This window comes from Elaeis guineensis, chromosome 2, assembly GCF_000442705.2.
Source record: "Elaeis guineensis isolate ETL-2024a chromosome 2, EG11, whole genome shotgun sequence".
NCBI lineage: Eukaryota > Viridiplantae > Streptophyta > Magnoliopsida > Arecales > Arecaceae > Elaeis > Elaeis guineensis.
The window spans coordinates 79,547,807-79,565,173 of record NC_025994.2 but is presented as its reverse complement, the minus strand read 5'-3'; the positions used below and the strand labels follow the sequence as shown (position 1 = coordinate 79,565,173).

Genomic DNA, 17,367 nt, shown 5'->3' with positions numbered 1-17,367 from the left:
TGCTGCGATCATCTATAGGGTAAACTAGTTATCCTAGAGGTATTTCTCTAATCCTCAAGTTTTAGATTTAATTTTAGAATAAATATTAGATAATAAGAATCAGATCTAATAGATCTTAGATCTGAAATATCATAGGATAATTTTTTTTTAAAAATATTCCACCTCAGATCTCATTAGATCTGCAAGATCCTACAAGGAAAAAGGCGGCTTTTCCTTCACCGCCAGCGGCCCACGGTCCACGGTCCACGGTGGACCGTGCGAGCGCTGGGCTACACTGGGCACCCACGTGTGGGTTGGCCGTGCCAACACCATGCGCCTAGGCCTGGGCCGCACGCCCACTGCCCGCGACCGTGCCTCCTCCGCTCCGCCGGCCCATCGCCGGCCGCCGGCGGTCCTCCATCGTCTCATATTCCGTGCTGACTTCAAAAGCACATATCTGGCCATCCGGACTCCGTTTGAAGTGATCTTGATCTTGTTGGACTCCATTTTTCATCGTGAACCTCGCTGTAGGCTCAATGTGGACCGAATTTTGAGACGTCAAATTCTAACAACTTGGATCCTAAAAAGTTATATCCTTGAAAAATTCAAAGCGTTTGCACAATATCCAAAGGCAAAAATTGAAGTTTATCATATTAATATTAAATTTATCTAGTAACCTTAGTGTCATTGAGTTGTTCAGTCTCTGTATTCTAATTGCAAATGATAATGTAACATGAACCTCTTAAAAAGAAGATCAATTATGACCTGAAACCTTTCTTATAACATTGATTATATCCTTATTTTACCTTTTTTTCTTTTTCATGTATTCAATCTTGTTTTTGTTGTAGAAAAGTTGCATTTGGGACGTATGTTTTTAGAAAAAGAGGAAAAAAAAGTCTGAGAACTTCATGACAATGTGGGAATTTAGCTTCATGATCAAATCACTATCCATCTATGTATAGCATCCCCCAGGTATTTGTGTCTGGATAACTATGATTGAAGAAAACCATAGAGATTGGTGTTTGAGACACGCAACAAACACTCACAAAAGCTTTCAATAAGAAGATCTCTCAATAAGAAGCTTTAAAACTCTCACAAAAGCTTTCTAAAACCTCTCTTGAAGTATTTCTACACGATCAGGACGTCACCAATTATCGAACATAACAAATGATTTATCAATTGGAGTTATATAGCCTCCAAAAACCCTCTAAACAATTTTTTACTAGGATACCGAGTTTAAATCAAATCTTTGAATCTTTCTGGACCGTCCGATCGTGATCGGCTCGAATCAGAACGTCTGATTATGCAAATCAGCCCTGATCACATCTGATCAAAATCGAATTTCACCTCAGCCATCTGATCTCGACCAGCAGCATCTTGAACCGTCGGTTCGCACAAAAAAAAAAAAAAAAGCCATCGAATTGCATCATCCAGCCTCCCACCTGATCGGTCCACACTACAGTTGTGGACTGCAAAACTATGCACGGTCCATGCTAGACTGCGAATGGATAGCAAGTCTGCACCTGCTCGCAGGCCGTATATAGTCTCCTCCTTGCCTTTCAACCATTTTTTTTTTTTTTTTTGGTGAAATACTTTCAATCATCTTATTCGTCTTTTGCTATCGTGCTTGTGCACTTGGATCCTAAAAAGTTATATCCTTGGGAAATCCAAAGCATTTGCACACTATCCAAAGGCTAAAATTGAAGTTTATCATATTAATATTCAATTTATCCAGTAAACTTAGTGGCATTGAGTCGTTCAGTCTCCGTGTTCTAATTGCAAATGATAATGTAACATGAACCTCTAAAAAAGAAGATCAATTATGACCTGAAACCTTTCTTGTAACATTGATTATATCCTTCTTTTCCCTTTTTTTTTTCTTTTCCTGTATTCAATTTTGGTTTTGTTGCAGAAAAGTTGCATTTGGGACACAGGTTTTTAGAAAAAGAGAAAAAAAATGAAGAAGAGAACTTCGTGACAATGTGGGAATTTAGCTTCATGGTCAAACCTCTATCTATCTATTTATATATTTATGTATGTATAGCATCCCCGAGGTATTTGTGTCTGGATAACTATAGTTGAAGAAAACTATAGAGACACATATTTGAGACACACCCAAGAAAATTATGAGCTTGACAAATCAGAAAAAAGTCAAGCATCTTCACACAAGCAAAGTTATGACATAACGTATATTTTCTTTTCCATTAATTTTGCAAACTGTACCATGTTATATGGTAAGTGATGTGGTGGGTGCTTTGTTTGACCTCAGAAACAATTGAAGTAGGGACATCTCGGTAAGTTTGACTTCATTTGTATTGGATATGGATGAATTAAAAGCGTGATTATGCTAGCTTAAGAATATCGATGATAATTATGTTCACTTAATCATTATTACATATTTAAAATCACCGGAACTGCAAGATAATGCACGAAGTTGTTATAATATAATTACATACTATTATAGCTATTATTGTGCAATTACTATACGTCCTCATTATCTCAATAATAGCTACCGAACTTCTTCTATAAATAGAGAGAAGCAGAAGACCCTCAAATTCATTCAATAACTCTCTTGTTCTCCCTCAACTCTCTCTCCCTCTTTCATCGTTTTTGAAAATTCGACTGATTTGAGCATTAAAAAATTTTTTTGTTGAGAAAACTCCGATAAGAAAATTTTATTTCAGGCCCAACTATCAATCGAGGAGCAATGATAATTACATTTTCAAGCCCAGAGAGTGCATCAAGTGATTGCTGGCCTCACCGTCATCTCAATCTTATTGGCCTCAATTTGATCTTGGAGTTAAGTAGCAACAATAAGCAAAACTTCTGACGAAAACCCAAGAAGGCTCCGTATATGTACAAATGGCCATCTATAGTTATCCATTATCTATTTGACACATTTGACAGGAGAGCATGACGTTGGCACCACCATTCTCAACCATACGAGACAAATTAATGAATATTTGTCACAGTATTTATCGTCTTTCTAACACATAATATTGCTTGATTAAGTCCGAAGGTGGAACTAAAAATAAATAAATAATTTTTTTAAAAAAACTCGAACGGGCCCATCAAAGGTTTAACCAAAACAATCCGTCGCAAGATCATTTGCTTTTCAAAAAAAAAAAAAAAAAAGGAAAAAACAAAACAAAACAATCCGTCACAAATTTCACACGCTGTGCAAGCCTCACACACGTTCATGGAAAACGACCTCAATGGATACTGGATTCCGTTCTGTTCGCGATGTAAAGCCGGTCTCCCCTCCTGCGACTACGTCGCAATCATTGGCCAGCTCGCCTTACCCTACGACGTCCCCACGGGCACATCGCAACGCCTCCTACACTAATCTTCAATTAAAAACCGATACCATCAACCCCATCATCATCCCCATTAAGCCGACCAAGCCTGGATGGATTCAGTAAAATATTCCGGTCAAAAGGCCTGAGGCAAGAATGGACGGCTGTGATCGAGTGGCCGTCAGCTGACTCCCGCTGCGTTTCAACATAAGCAAAGGTAGGCCGGCGGTCCATCGATAGCGCAATCATCATTATATTTAATAGTATGATTATCCCCGCATCTGGTGAAAATAATCTCCGAGCGCGGGGCCCACAAATCTCGTCCTTTAAAATGCTGTCCCCTCCAACCGTCCTGCACCACCACCCCACAACCCCTCTTCTCAGTTCTCTCACGCAGCGAGGGACAAGGGTAGATCCGTGGCTCGTTGGAATGTAACCGTTTCTCGTTGTCCTCATCCTCTCCAAAGGCGAGAAGGAAACGAAGAAAACCCTAGATTTGGTCTCCTCCGATCAAGTCTTTGTTGAAGAAAAAAGGTACCTCATTCGTAGTTTGATCGGATCTGTGATCGATTTGAGGCTCCCGACGGAAGAGATCGTCGCGTTTGACGTCGGAGAACGCCGTAATATTGAGATTTGGTACTTCGGTGAGTGAGATTTGCTGTTCTTGTTTTGTTGGAAGTGTTTCTTGGCCTTTTCGAAAGATGTTTGCCGAGGATTGCCGGGAGATTCAGTTCTTGATGGCGTGGGAGGTTAATCAGGTTGGTAGGGTTGGCTTACACTGAGAGAGGCGGTGATCTGGATGCGGGTTTGTTCGATTGTGCAGGCGATATTGCTTTTTGGTTATTGTTGGATGGATTTCCTGATCTTCTGTTCTTTATCTGGAGATCTGGCCTTATTGTGCTCCATTCTTTTTTCTTAATCTTCTAGTCACGGTGTGGAATTTGAATGCCCCCTCTTAAGCTTTTCAGTTCTGTAAAATTTTTGAGGATTCTGTGGTATGAAAGTTGAATGGACTTGATTTGAAGTCAGAGTTTCAACAATTGGTCAATGCACCGAGGTTAATTTGTATGACCTGATTGCCTTTTGTGCCTTGTTTATTTTTAATTTATAGTTTACATCTTGTATTAAGTGTCGTTATCAGTGAAAAGTATCTGTTTTTCTGGATGGATCTGCTTGTGGAATAAGAATTGTTCTGATCATCAACAGTGTGAAAAGGAACGCTTCAAATCTGATGTCATTTCTGATTGCTTTAAAACAATATTTATCAAGATTTAGCTTGAGAGGACAGGAACTTTGCTAGTGGCCCTGAGTTCAGTTATTAGAGTGCTGTAATCACCATTGGTTTGGACATGAGAAAACCCTGGGCTCACGAACACTTAGTCATTTTTGGCCGGTGCCCATCTTTGAATTCATTGATTCTTTACTTCATCATTGTTATTGCATTAATCACTGTCTTAAGCTCACCATATCCAGCTAGCTGGAATTCCATAGGTCAATCTCCAGTACCTTACATATATAGGAATTACAGGAGGTTAAGGGAGCAAACAACTAGTGATCTTTTAGAGATACAGGCACTCTCCTTTGGGATAACACCATTGGGCGAGCTTCAGTTTTGTGGGAGAGAAAGAGATAACAATGTTCCTTGTTACAATGTCTCTGCAAACCTGTTAGCTGGGTTTCATGATGGGGATGAAGTTGATAGACACTGTGAAGTGGATGATGTTGACACAGGTTGTCTGGTTCGTCCTCCAAAGGACTATAAGATCCCATTGCGGTGGCCAGCTGGTAAGGATATAATATGGAGTGGCAATGTGAAGATTACAAAAGATCAGTTTCTTTCTTCTGGCAGCATGAAAAAAAGGTAAAGTTCTTGCATCCTGAAATGTTTATTTCATATGCAACCAAGGAATTATATACCGAATCCTGTAACATGTAAGCATATCTCACTTGATTGGCTGCAACCCTGGCATTGTCCCAGCTTACATTTTGAAAGATTCTTGAACTTACATGTACCAGTATTGATATATTACATATAAAAGAAGTATCTAGGAATGGTTGATCGGTGGTCTTTTATCTGACGATATAATCATTTTGTTATAATTTTCCAGGATGATGCTTCTGGAGGATAATCAGATTGCCTTCCACTCTGAGGATGGTCTGACTTTTGATGGTGTCAAAGATTATTCACGTCAAATTGCAGAAATGATAGGCTTAGGAAGTGATCTGAATTCCTTCAAGCTGGTGTAAGTTCTTCTTTAGAAGGAAAAAAAAACTTTTCTGGCATAATCTATTGATGTTACATGTTAGTTTGCTGTTTGCTTGATATCTATGTATATTGATATATTTGACTTAACTCACTTATCATCTTCCAGATGTAAGACAATATTATGATAATTTGGTGGATTTATTGCCTGTGTTGTTTTCCTTTTGATCCTTTCTAATACTTTCATATTGTGCATCCTCTTTCACTCTCAAAGCTTTTGTTCTCAGTTAAGTTCCTTCCTGCTGCTGATAAGAGACAAACAATAAAAGTTAGTCTATTTAGCTCTAGAGACTACTACCAAGACTACATGCATGTGTATGTATGTTTACATGCATGTGAAGTAGGAGATTATGTTATAAAGTATAAAAAAAATCTTAAGTGGTTATGATATGTTATCGGGAAGAGCACATCCTTCTCGAACATGGGAAGATGTTACAATGGCTCTGCTGAAGCTAGTCTTTCTTCAGTTTGACGGGTGAAGGCACATTAATTTTGAGTAGGGAAGTACAGAATTTGTTGACGCTGAATGCACAAAAAAGAAAAAGCTCACTTTTGGGAAAACGAGCAAGATGTACCATATAGTAATTTGGTTCATCTGATTGCTATGGTTAATAATTCACAATTCTATTATTTGCTAGATAGAATATCTCTTAGGATTCTTACTTGTGACTTAGATATTTTATGATATTGTCTGTATAATTAGATATTATTGTGAAGTAGGTAGAAATGGTAATGTGTTTGTAGGCTTGACTTCATCCCCAGGTGCCTTTTAGATCATCAAGTAGCTATTTCACAGAGTTCTACAGGTCGTTTAGTTGAAGTAGTTGAATCTGGTAAGATTTAAATGTGTACTTTTCTTTGTGTAATCCAATGATCATGTCCAACAATCTACAAATTTCATCATTTCTACTTAGGGTTTATCTTTTGAAGCCTTGTTTGCTCTATTCTTAGTATCAAGAGGCTTGCTTTCCAAAACATTTCATTCTGTATGATCCCCAAGGCTTGCATCCAATTACTCTTTTTCTTTCCCTCTTTATTTGACCACTTCGTATCTTCTTTATTTATCTGCGAATAATCCAATCACTATCACTCCTGACTTCAATCATTTTTTTAAAAAGTAAATGTTTATATATGTTACAGTTTTAACAAATCCTTTGCCACTTTTAGCTGTAGTAATTCTAATTCTACTCTTGTCTCTCCATATAAAGACTTACCATGTGTTACCATATCTTTGTTACATGCATTTACTTTTTTATTTGTGACATTTTAATATGTACAAAATGGTTGGCTTTTTGGTTGTTTCCTATAGTTTCCTGAAATGTAATGTTGCCTCATGGTTCTCTCGCAGAAGCATTTCTTTTCTTCATTTTGCCTTGTACTGTTTTTATCCTATCTCTTTATTTTTTTATATCTTTTATTGTTGGAGCATTGAAAATAATTTCTAGATACAGCCACTAATGGTTGAGGTTTTTAGTCCCAATATTTGGTACCTTACCGTTATGGTATGATATGCCCCATACTAACACATGGCATGTTGTTGGAGTTGACACAACACCCATTCCATGCATTGATATGGGGGCATGCCGAGCTCTTATGCTGGAATCGTACTGATAAGGTAGGCATCACACAACCCGAGTATGAGTCAATAGTTACAACTTTGGTCACAATAATTGTTGGAGTGTTTTTTTTAGCTTCAGATCCATGCCTTTGCAGTTTATTTTTTTACTTGATTTTCAATTTTCAACATTTCTTTTGATTATTCAATTATGTTGAAGTTTTAAAGTATTAAAGTTTTAGACAGTTGGATGAAGTTGTCCAGATTGTGGAAGTCTAATTACAAAATATGTATAAAGCTATTCTATTTAAGGATGATTTGCACACATAAGAACAAACAAATCTTTATGCATTTTTACATTGGAAATAACAAAGTTGCCCCTTCTTTTATTGTTTTTGTTTTCATTTTCTTGCTAATTATATATCTGAATTATAATAGAAACAATTAAATCTGTTAATGAAATATTGAATTTAGAATAGCAATGTGGTTCTAACAAATTATACAAGAAGTGCTTAAAAGAAAATAGTATGGCCACATGTTGAATGCCTATAATAACAGGATTTGTCATCATTTTTCTAAGAACCACATTTGATGAAATGTATAGGGACAAGAAAATGAATCTTGATGGTCCTAAAAAGGCAATGAAGCCTAGAGATTTATTTACTTATGCGGAAGGGTTTGGGTATCCTAATATTCCCTTAGATTGGTCTAGCTCACATATTTCACACCTTTGCAGGTTTGTTAGTTGCAGTAATAAAACCAGAGAAAAGAAAGAAACGAAGTGTAACACTATATGCTTTTCGGGGGTGGCTAACTATTACCCTTTTTTTTTGATAACTACTATGAAGATTCTTGGTTGATTAAGAAATTCAATGATTTGTCAATGTCAGAGGCTGTAGTTTGTTCTATACTGGTGATGAATCTACACAATGAACAGGCACTGGTCTACATACGATTTTATCCTGCAAGCAGGGTTTTTTCTTCTCCCCACTCTCACCCCACTATATTATCCTAAAGTTTTGGGAGTGGTGTTGAGCATTATTGCAGGAGCTACCATGGATGGTTGACATCTGAAAGGTGGAGAAGAGTGTTCTAAACATGTCAAGGCCCCTTATTCTCTAGCAAAGGCTGGATATTATAGGTGAAGACAGACTTCTTTAGCAACTAGATTGTGGGATGAGGATATGAATAGGGGTTTTTGGAGCTTTGGTGAAGTAAATGATTTCATGGACGGGCACGGATGGGACTATTGCAGTAGAGAAAATGATGAAGAAATTATTTGTCTATGTCTGTGACAATATTGCAAGCTATGTTTATTGGTGAGACCCTTTTTTTTTTTTTTCCTCCGGTAGATGAAAAGAACGCCTAAAACCATTGGGCAAATTGTTACTATTGGGATTAAATGAACATTGTGGATAGAAGGACAAAGAGGTGTTTCCTATTTATTTGATGCAGAAAATTGGTAATTCAGGTTGCAAAATGGAACAGAGAAGATCTTCAACTACTCTAAACTTCATATACAAGTAAACATGCTAACATAGTCTAGTTGTTTTATGACAACAGTTCGAAATTCAATATGCATTTCATATAATTCAAGGTCATAAAATATGGTGAATTTGATACTTAAAATGATGGTCATAGTTCAAGTGTAATTATGAAAAGCAGTAATGTTGCTGACATACTAGATGATAATTTTCAATTGCTGATTCATTGGCACAAATCTTGAAGGATGGAAATTTTGCAGTACTGGCTTTGGACAGACACTATTGATTTTTCACTATTTTGGCATAGATGCACAGATTCTTTGAAAATAAAGATAGAGCCACAACTTTGTGAGTACTTTTGGTTGTTCCATATTCTTAGCTTCTTTGGTACTTGCTGAAAAGCAAACTTGATCTTCAGAACTCTGTCAGACGAATACTATGTTACCATTTAGTTCCTGCACATTTTTCAGTTCAAATACTTCATTGCTTGTTTTTGGATTATTGTTGCATGCATTAGTATTTCCTTTTTTCTCTCACCCACCACGTAATGTATTATTCTTGCTCTGGATGTTGATGCAGCATGAGTGCTGATGCAGGACAAATTGGGAATGGCCTGCATTGCATGGGAGGACCTAGGAAATGGAGTTGGGTCAACAATCACCTTCCTGTCCTGTCATGGAAAACAGGGCAGAAAATGTGTTTTTGGCATTTGCAAAATTCAAAAGGCCAAAAAAGGTTTCTATTGTAGGTCTTTAGATGAGGTACAGGTCCAAAGAACAATTTTTTAAAGAAACTTGTCGATTGGTGGGTATCCTCTTATAAACAGAAATTTGGATCGCAGATTTTATGTTTATATAGGAAGCAAGAGCAAAGTGAAGTTTAGAGGAGGAAAAAAAGATGAAATATAATAGAAGAGATAGAAGACAGATCAAGGAGGGGGGAGGGAGGAGACAGAGAAGGGTCAAACCCAGTCTAAAGAAATCCTTTCTTCTTTCATAAAAAATCACATACCATCCTTATAGGCCCTTTTATAATATTCTGTAACTTGTTTTATGAGTAAAGTAGGACGAACAATAACCAAGAAACTAATCACCAAAATCTCCTCTCAAATGGAACATTTAGAATCCCACAATGCCTTATTTAGAAAGACACTTAAAACAGCTTCAAATCTATTCCTAATTGCTTATAACTTGCCCAACCCAATATGTACCTAAAATAGGGCTCTTTAGTACCAGTTCTAGTTGAAATAATAGGACTCTAGAACCCACTTTAAAATTATATAAACCAATAAAAATACCAAAAATGCAATAACATTTAGGTAAACTGAATTTTCTTTTTGCCATGAAGTGCTGTAGCCTTCGGCATGCTTTAAAATCATATTTTGTCAAAGTGGCATCATTCATCTCTTTCTTGTTCCAAGGAACAAGACCATTTCTCATATTTATTTCTTGTGATAAAGTTTAAGAAGACAAGTCTTTGATAATTTCAGGTCCGGACAGTGTTGGACGTGGAATGTGGTTTTGGTAGCTTTGGAGCTCACTTATTCTCATTGAAATTAATGACTACTTGTATAGCAGCTTATGAGGTATTTGGGAGTCAAGTCCAATTAACCCTTGAAAGGGGTCTTCCTGCAATAATTGGGAATTTTGTTTCAAGGCAACTTCCATATCCATCACTCTCTTTTGACATGGTCCATTGTGCTCAGTGTGGAATTATCTGGGACAAAAAGGGTACTGGAATCACTGTCTTCTTTTCCTTATTTAGGTTGAAATGGATAATTCGTTCAATACAGCAACTTATATAAGATTCTAGAGTTGTCTGCCAGAACAGTAATATCTACTCTTTCCACTACAAACTTCTAATTGTCAGAAAATTTGCTTCTGCTCTTGGTTTGAAATTATACCATAATTTGCAACATGGTAAAAGATGTCAACATCTTCATTTTGTTTATTGTCACTTCTCCTGTGTTATTATGAATACAGCAGTACTTTTTTAATCGTTATAGAAAGTTAGTGCACTACTTCTAAATTTAATAGCATAAGATATATTCAGTTTGCTTTCCATGTGTATTCTTCATTCCTATGCATGAGTTCTGCACTGAGTAGTATATGGAATTTGTAGTTACATTTACACATGCAATCCATAGTGCCGTTTCATGCACTATTTCATTCTCTTAGTCCCTTTCTGTGGGGCAAAACAATAGCAACCTACCTCACATTTCATAGATAAATGAAATGAGACAAGAAGCGCAAAAAAATTTATGGAGCGAAGTATGTCTCCAACTCTTATACCTGTGCATGTTTGGCTTAATGACCTTTCACTGCACTTTCTTAACTTGTTTTTCGAGTTTCATGGCACCAAAGCATGCAATTGTCATCTCAAGTTCTGAAAAAACTTTGTGGTAGATTCTTTCATGTTTTGCAATCTCCAACTTGTTGATTAAATCATTCTCCATTCCTCACCATACTGGACCATTAGAATATTCAATTTTTGGAACTGAATAATATATCCTATAATGCTTGTTGAGAATTTCTCAGAATCACATAGGGCCATATGATTTTGTTTATAAAAGAATCTGCATTAATACAGCCAAATTTGAGCATCATTAAATACTCTGCTGCTCCATTCTTATATTCAAGTGCTACTGGAGTTTTATTTCTGTTTTCTGTGAGCATCATTAATTCTATAACCAGCCTTTGCATGCCTGATTGGCTTAGTTCACTTATTTAATCTTTGGTATTGTGTTGGCCTTTAATATCAATTTCACCTACTTATGAATTAGATGTTTAATTTTTCTTTCTTTTTCAAAAAATACTTTAACTATTTTTTGCCAATTTGGGCCACTTATTCACATATAGCAAATGCAAAATAATAGCATGACATTTTTTTGGAAAAAGCCATGTTTGCATGTGTCAAATTGGATGAGTATCCATAAAACTGACCAAAAATAATTGGCACAAGGCTTGAGAGTTATTTGTTATTTAATGGAATATTGCCTCATGTCTCATGTCAATTGCTCATCAACTCTGTTGAGGCAGATGGTGCTTTCATAATTGAAGTTGATCGGCTACTTAAGCCAGGAGGATACTTTGTTTTGACATCGCCTACCAGCAAAGCTCAAGGTAGTTCACTCGGTGCACGAAACAGCATCATCTTCGCATTCATTGAAGAATTTGCCCAGAAAATCTGCTGGAGTCTATTAGGAGAGCAAGATGAGACATTCATTTGGCAGAAGACTGCAGATTTCAATTGCTATGCATCTCGGTGAGGATAAAAATACTGAGTTTCATGCATTATGTTGTTGTTGTTGTGATTAAGCTTGTCATTCTAATTCTGTAGCTAGAAATGATTCATGAGAAAAAAATTTGTAACATCATTTGTGTCATTTGCATTATAGCAAGCAGGGTGCTGTACCTCTCTGTACAGAGGAAGACGAAGAATCATATAATAAAGCCCTCCTTGCATGTTTAAGTGGAACTACCAGCAAACGGTGGGTTCCCATCCAAAACACATCCAACTGGCTTGCTGGCTCCCAATGGAACTTAGAAGAACTTGACATTCATGGAAAGTATTTGTTCTAAAATGTTTGATTTTTAGTATTCCACAGTCTTTTCTTTGTTCTTAGAATGTTCTGGTACTGAACTGCAATTGAATTTGCTGTCTCCTAAAGTGCCTTAGTGATTGACCTTTGCTTCCCTCCCCAGAAGTTCATCCCGATGAATTCATGGAGGACTTAAATGCATGGGAGACAACTATAAAAGACTATTGGCCTTTGCTTACGCCCTTGATATTTTCGGACCATCCAAAGAGGCCCGGTGAAGAAGATCCGTTACCTCCATTTAACATGGTGCGTAATGTCATGGACATGAATGCTAATTTTGGAGGGCTAAATGCTGCACTTTTGGAGGCTGGAATGTCTGTTTGGGTGATGAATGTTGTACCAACTGGGGTTCATAATACACTTCCCCTAATACTTGATCGAGGTTTTGCTGGTGTTTTGCATAACTGGTAGGTGACTTTTGTTCTCCTTTTTGCACATTCAATCCTTGTTTAAGTTCATATTTATATGGAGGATGATTAAATGCCTGGTTCTGTGCACTGTGATCTTGATTGTTTTCAGAGATAATATTAACGTCATTTTGTTATTTTATGTTTGACATCAAATTGAACAATGTCAAAATTATACTGGTAACAAATGGAAGTAGAAGGATTTGAATATGTCAAGGACTTAAACATCTGTGAACATTTTGACAAGCTGATTATGTCTTTAAAAAATATATACACAACAAGTTGGGTTAGCTTATGTCGAGCTTTCATGCATTTATGTTTTATTTTGGTGTAGAGAAAATGTTTGTTCAGTAATTGTAAATCATGTTTGCATTTGATAAGCTAGAGCAAGTTTGATTGCTTGAGTATCCTTTATTTTTTGGAAATATATTTGACTGGGATCGCACAGGCCTTTACAAGTAATAACACCAAATAGCTGGATTAGATTGAATACTAAAGAAGGATGGTGGGATTCTTGGTGTAATTTTTTTTAGAGACTGTGTCCTAGCTAGATGGCTAAGCACATATTGTTAGAATGAAGTAGAGTATCGGTTTTCTTATTATAAATGATTCTTGTGCCAAGGTACATATGACTACATATGAATCACCCTATATATGAAATCCTCTAACTGGAATGAGTTTCCATCTGGCAGTCTGAATATTGTTGGTGGTCCTTTAGGTTAGATTGTTGAGGGCGGTATTCATTAGCCAAATCCATTTCATGTATGTTTCTGCATGAACACATATATTTGTGAGCTTTTCGGTATGTTTGTGTGCGTTAGCATGCTATTCATGCATGCCAACTGTATGCTTATCTGTTTTTGAACTCATGTACGCATGCACACATGGTGGGGGAAGAGGGGGAGGGGGGGGGGGTGACAGAGAGAGGGAGAGAACTTATCATGTTTCTGAGCATCTATAAAGAAAAGATTAATTTCTTTTTCATGCATCTAGAATAGAATCAATCAAAATTTTTAATATGATGGATTTGAATCTTGTCTTTCATTCTCTTTATTTTGCTGGATCTAGCTAGTTGAGCAACTTTCGCATGCTGATATATCACTTCTAGCTATAAAATTCTTGGTGCAGGTTCCAGTTTGTAGAATAATTGCTTATGTGGGGGTGCTCTTCATTCTTTTGCAGGTGTGAACCCTTTCCAACATATCCCCGAACATATGATTTGCTTCATGCTATGGGGCTTCTATCTCATTATCTCACTTTAGAGAAGTGCAGTCTATCGGCCTTACTATTGGAAATGGACCGCATTTTGCGGCCAGAGGTAGAGTTGTTCCTTTCTTGGTAGTTGCTTTCTGGTAGAAGATACTGGGCTGTCGCATCAAGCTTTCTTTATTCTCTAATTTTACATTTTAGTATGTTTGTCACTCAATAATTCACCAGTAAAATTTAGACAGCAAGAGGCTGGAATTTATTTTTGAGTTATCCAATCGTAACTTCTGCTTATAAGATGTCTACTTGATGCCTTTACTCAAAATGGGCTACAAATGTTTTTCTTTTTGTTAGTAAGCCAGCTGGTTTAGTTAAAGGCATTGCTTTTTTATGGCAATGCTAGGTTCAAATCATGCTGGACCATGCTGTATTGCACCGAGTGTGAGAGAGAGTAGGGGAGCTTAGTGTGGGGAAATATCTGCCTGAGTTCATTTTCTTGTTTTCTTTGTTAACTTGTTTTCATAACACATATTTACCTAATTTTCCCAACCATAGGGCATATCTCAATTGTTAATTGTTCAAATTTATGATGGTTTAATTTGCCTAGGTTCAACAATGGTAGCAATTTGGATGTATTTAAACATGGGAAACGGGCCGTGCCACCCATTACATGGCCTGGCCCGGCATGAAACGGGTCGTGCCAGGCACGGCCCGTTAGCTATAGTAATGGGCCATGCTAGGCACGGCCCATTAGAAAGGGTCTGGGCTTGGCTGAGGGTTTGTGGCCTGCATCCCAGGCTCGGCATGGCCTGTGCCAGGCATGGCCCCTTTCTTTTTTTCTTTTTTCTCCCTTCCCTTCCTCTTGCTGCCTCCCCCCCATCCCCCACCCCCGTTGTGTGAGGCCCAGGTCACGGTCATCCCCACCGTATTTGGCTCCACACAACCATCAAACTACCCTCCCCTCCCCTCCCCCGATTTCGGCGCCACCAACCCCCCTCACCTCCCCTCCTTGGCCTCGGGCGCCTCCCCCACCCGTGTAGCTGCCCTGCACCCTTCGTGTCGCAGTCCACATCCCCCCCTCGTGCGGTCCATTGGGAAAAATAATAATAATAAAAAAATGCTCCCCAACCCCCTCCCCTTGTTGTGCCCCTCGAGACTCTGCCGGCTGCTGCTCCTGCGGCTTTGCCGACCCCGACCCTTCCCCCACCTCCACCCCACAGATCCCCATGCCCGACTTTGGGCTGATTTAAAAAAAAAAAAGAAAAAAAAAAGAAAAGGGCCGCCCATCAGGCCCGCGGGCCTGATGGGCCACGGGCCGTGCCAGGCTGGGGTTCGGGGTAAACGGGCCAGGCACGGCCCGTTTGGACCCTAGCCCGATGGGCCTGAGCCGGGTCGTGCTAGGCACGGCCTGGTGCCCATGTGTAGATGTATTTCAGTAAAAATTATTTTTTTTCCTAATTCCAAAATTTACTTTCATAATGTTCTCATTTTAAGTTCTTAAACTTTTAAAAAGTTCATCCGGACCAACCTTATATTAATAATAATTATTTACATTTATCTTGAGATGCTATCAGGTCATAAGATATGGTGCTTTTGCTGCAAAGGTAAACCCCTTGCACCAGCTGCAACTTAATGAAAATCTCTAATTAGTCTTAGTACACTCCTTGCCTTTGTTTATATCAAGTTCGCCTCATTTTAGAATCACTTTGCATGACTTCGTAGTCTTCCTCTTTCTCAGCTTGGCTAGCTTGTTGATTATTTTCTCACATTTTTTACCTAATTTACACCAATCAGTTATTTACTTATTCACATGTGAATTTATGAGTTCTACCAACTATACATGTAACTCTCATCCTGTAGTGCAGCATAATTCCAGTCTCCCGTGTGTCCGACAAAATTCAAACCATCACATTGGTTCACATTGGCTGGCTTGTCCATTTCTTGATGCCTAAATGTAGAAATTTTGGCAATTGTATACCTTAAATACACATGGGTCATTAACATGTCTAGTAGACAGTTTCATGTATCTAAAATGGCAGATATTATTTTCTTTTTTATCATTAAAATTTCACACTTGTGCTTGTGTATATAGGCTTTCGTATTTTTTTATTCATGTTGCAATCTGATCTTTAATTAAATTTTCTTCCCATTTTATATGGGTAAATATTGGGTCTGTATTTTAGCTGTTCTTAACTGGTTTGTTTTTCATGTACTGTTTTGGTTAGGGATGGGTTGTTTTACATGATAAAGTTCCGGTGATAGAAAAAGCAAGAGCACTTGTGACTCAGATTCGTTGGGATGCACGGGTTATTGAGTCACAGAATGATAGCGACCAGCGGTTGCTTATATGCCAAAAGCCATTTTTGCGGAAATGATTAGCTTTTGCCTGGGAAATTTTGGATCTGCTGATGACGTGTTCCAATTATGGTAAGCCCACCTCTCACAAAAATATGCAAGTGTTTTGTGAGAGATACAAATATTTGTGAAATGGACACGTGTGAAACCTATCCGACTTTTTTTGTTAGGATTCAACTCCATTTTTGTTGAGGTACAAGCAAAATCGCTATAGCAATATCTTCTTTCCTTCAAGGCTGATCATCATTGAAACTTAGAAGAACACTATTTGGTTTCTTCTGGTTGATCATTCCATTGAATTTTCTACTAAAAATAGCATGTCTTTACTATCAGCCGATAGCCAGTGTTGGCCTTAAATGAGGGTCAAAATATTGAGCCAAAAGTAGGGTGAAATTAGTGATCTCCTCGTGCTTTCTGGCTTCTTCTTTTTCTTTTCTTCTTCTTCTAATCACTTTATCCTGCTATTTATATTAAATGCATGGAATTATTTTCATGATTGCAACAGTATTCATGAAATTCACTGTTTCATTATATTCCCAGATGCTTTTTGATTGGATACAATGGAGTGTATAATCATAAAGGCGAAAAAGGGGACTATCAATCATCACAGAGTTCCACGTCCATTTACCAAAATTTTGTAGTGTATTATTAAATTGAAAATTGCAGTATCTGAGTGGCACTAATTATTCTTTTGAGGAGAGAGGTGGGTGACAAGCTGACAGCAGTGACGTTTTATTTTAACATCAGTGTAACCTTTTGCTTTCTTTATTTTAGATCTGGCATATTTCTCATGCATTTCGTGAGATGTTAATAGGAACGTCGCGATCCAAGGATTCCCCCTCCGCTCTCTCTCTCTCTCTCTCTGCGTGTGTGTGTGAACTCAAATTCTTGAGGCAAATGTGTGGTCTGCAAAGGATCCTCTCTGGTCTAATGAACGGGCTTTTCTTGGTGGACCTCGTCTTTGGTCTCATTGTTGACTGCTTTCAATGGGCCATATTGCCGCTATTATTTACTCTAAACCTGTTTTGTTCCTGAGTAATCCTGAACAAAGCTAAATACATTTATTTAGGTTTGTTGAGTCATATGATTTTGATGAAAAATATAGAATTTAAAACTAAAAGCTATGAAAAATTAATGCAAGAGAAACAAGAGTCAAGGAAACCCGATATTTTACTTTGTAATATGAAATTTGATGAGAACGATAAAATTAAAATTCTTTAT

At 37.7% G+C, this 17,367-nt stretch overlaps 1 protein-coding gene across 1 annotated transcript; it reads left to right on the top strand.

Moving 5' to 3' along the window:
* The first annotated feature begins 3,621 nt into the window (after positions 1 to 3,621).
* On the top strand, positions 3,622 to 17,011 carry LOC105033151 (probable methyltransferase PMT5). The gene is given in 10 exon segments (XM_010907830.4): positions 3,622 to 5,136; positions 5,384 to 5,496; positions 5,499 to 5,518; positions 10,067 to 10,307; positions 11,616 to 11,841; positions 11,975 to 12,141; positions 12,282 to 12,585; positions 13,768 to 13,903; positions 16,017 to 16,218; positions 16,687 to 17,011. Coding segments are annotated over 9 exon segments (1,869 nt in total). The 5' UTR covers positions 3,622 to 4,624; the 3' UTR covers positions 16,167 to 16,218; positions 16,687 to 17,011.
* Positions 17,012 to 17,367: the final 356 nt, after the last annotated feature.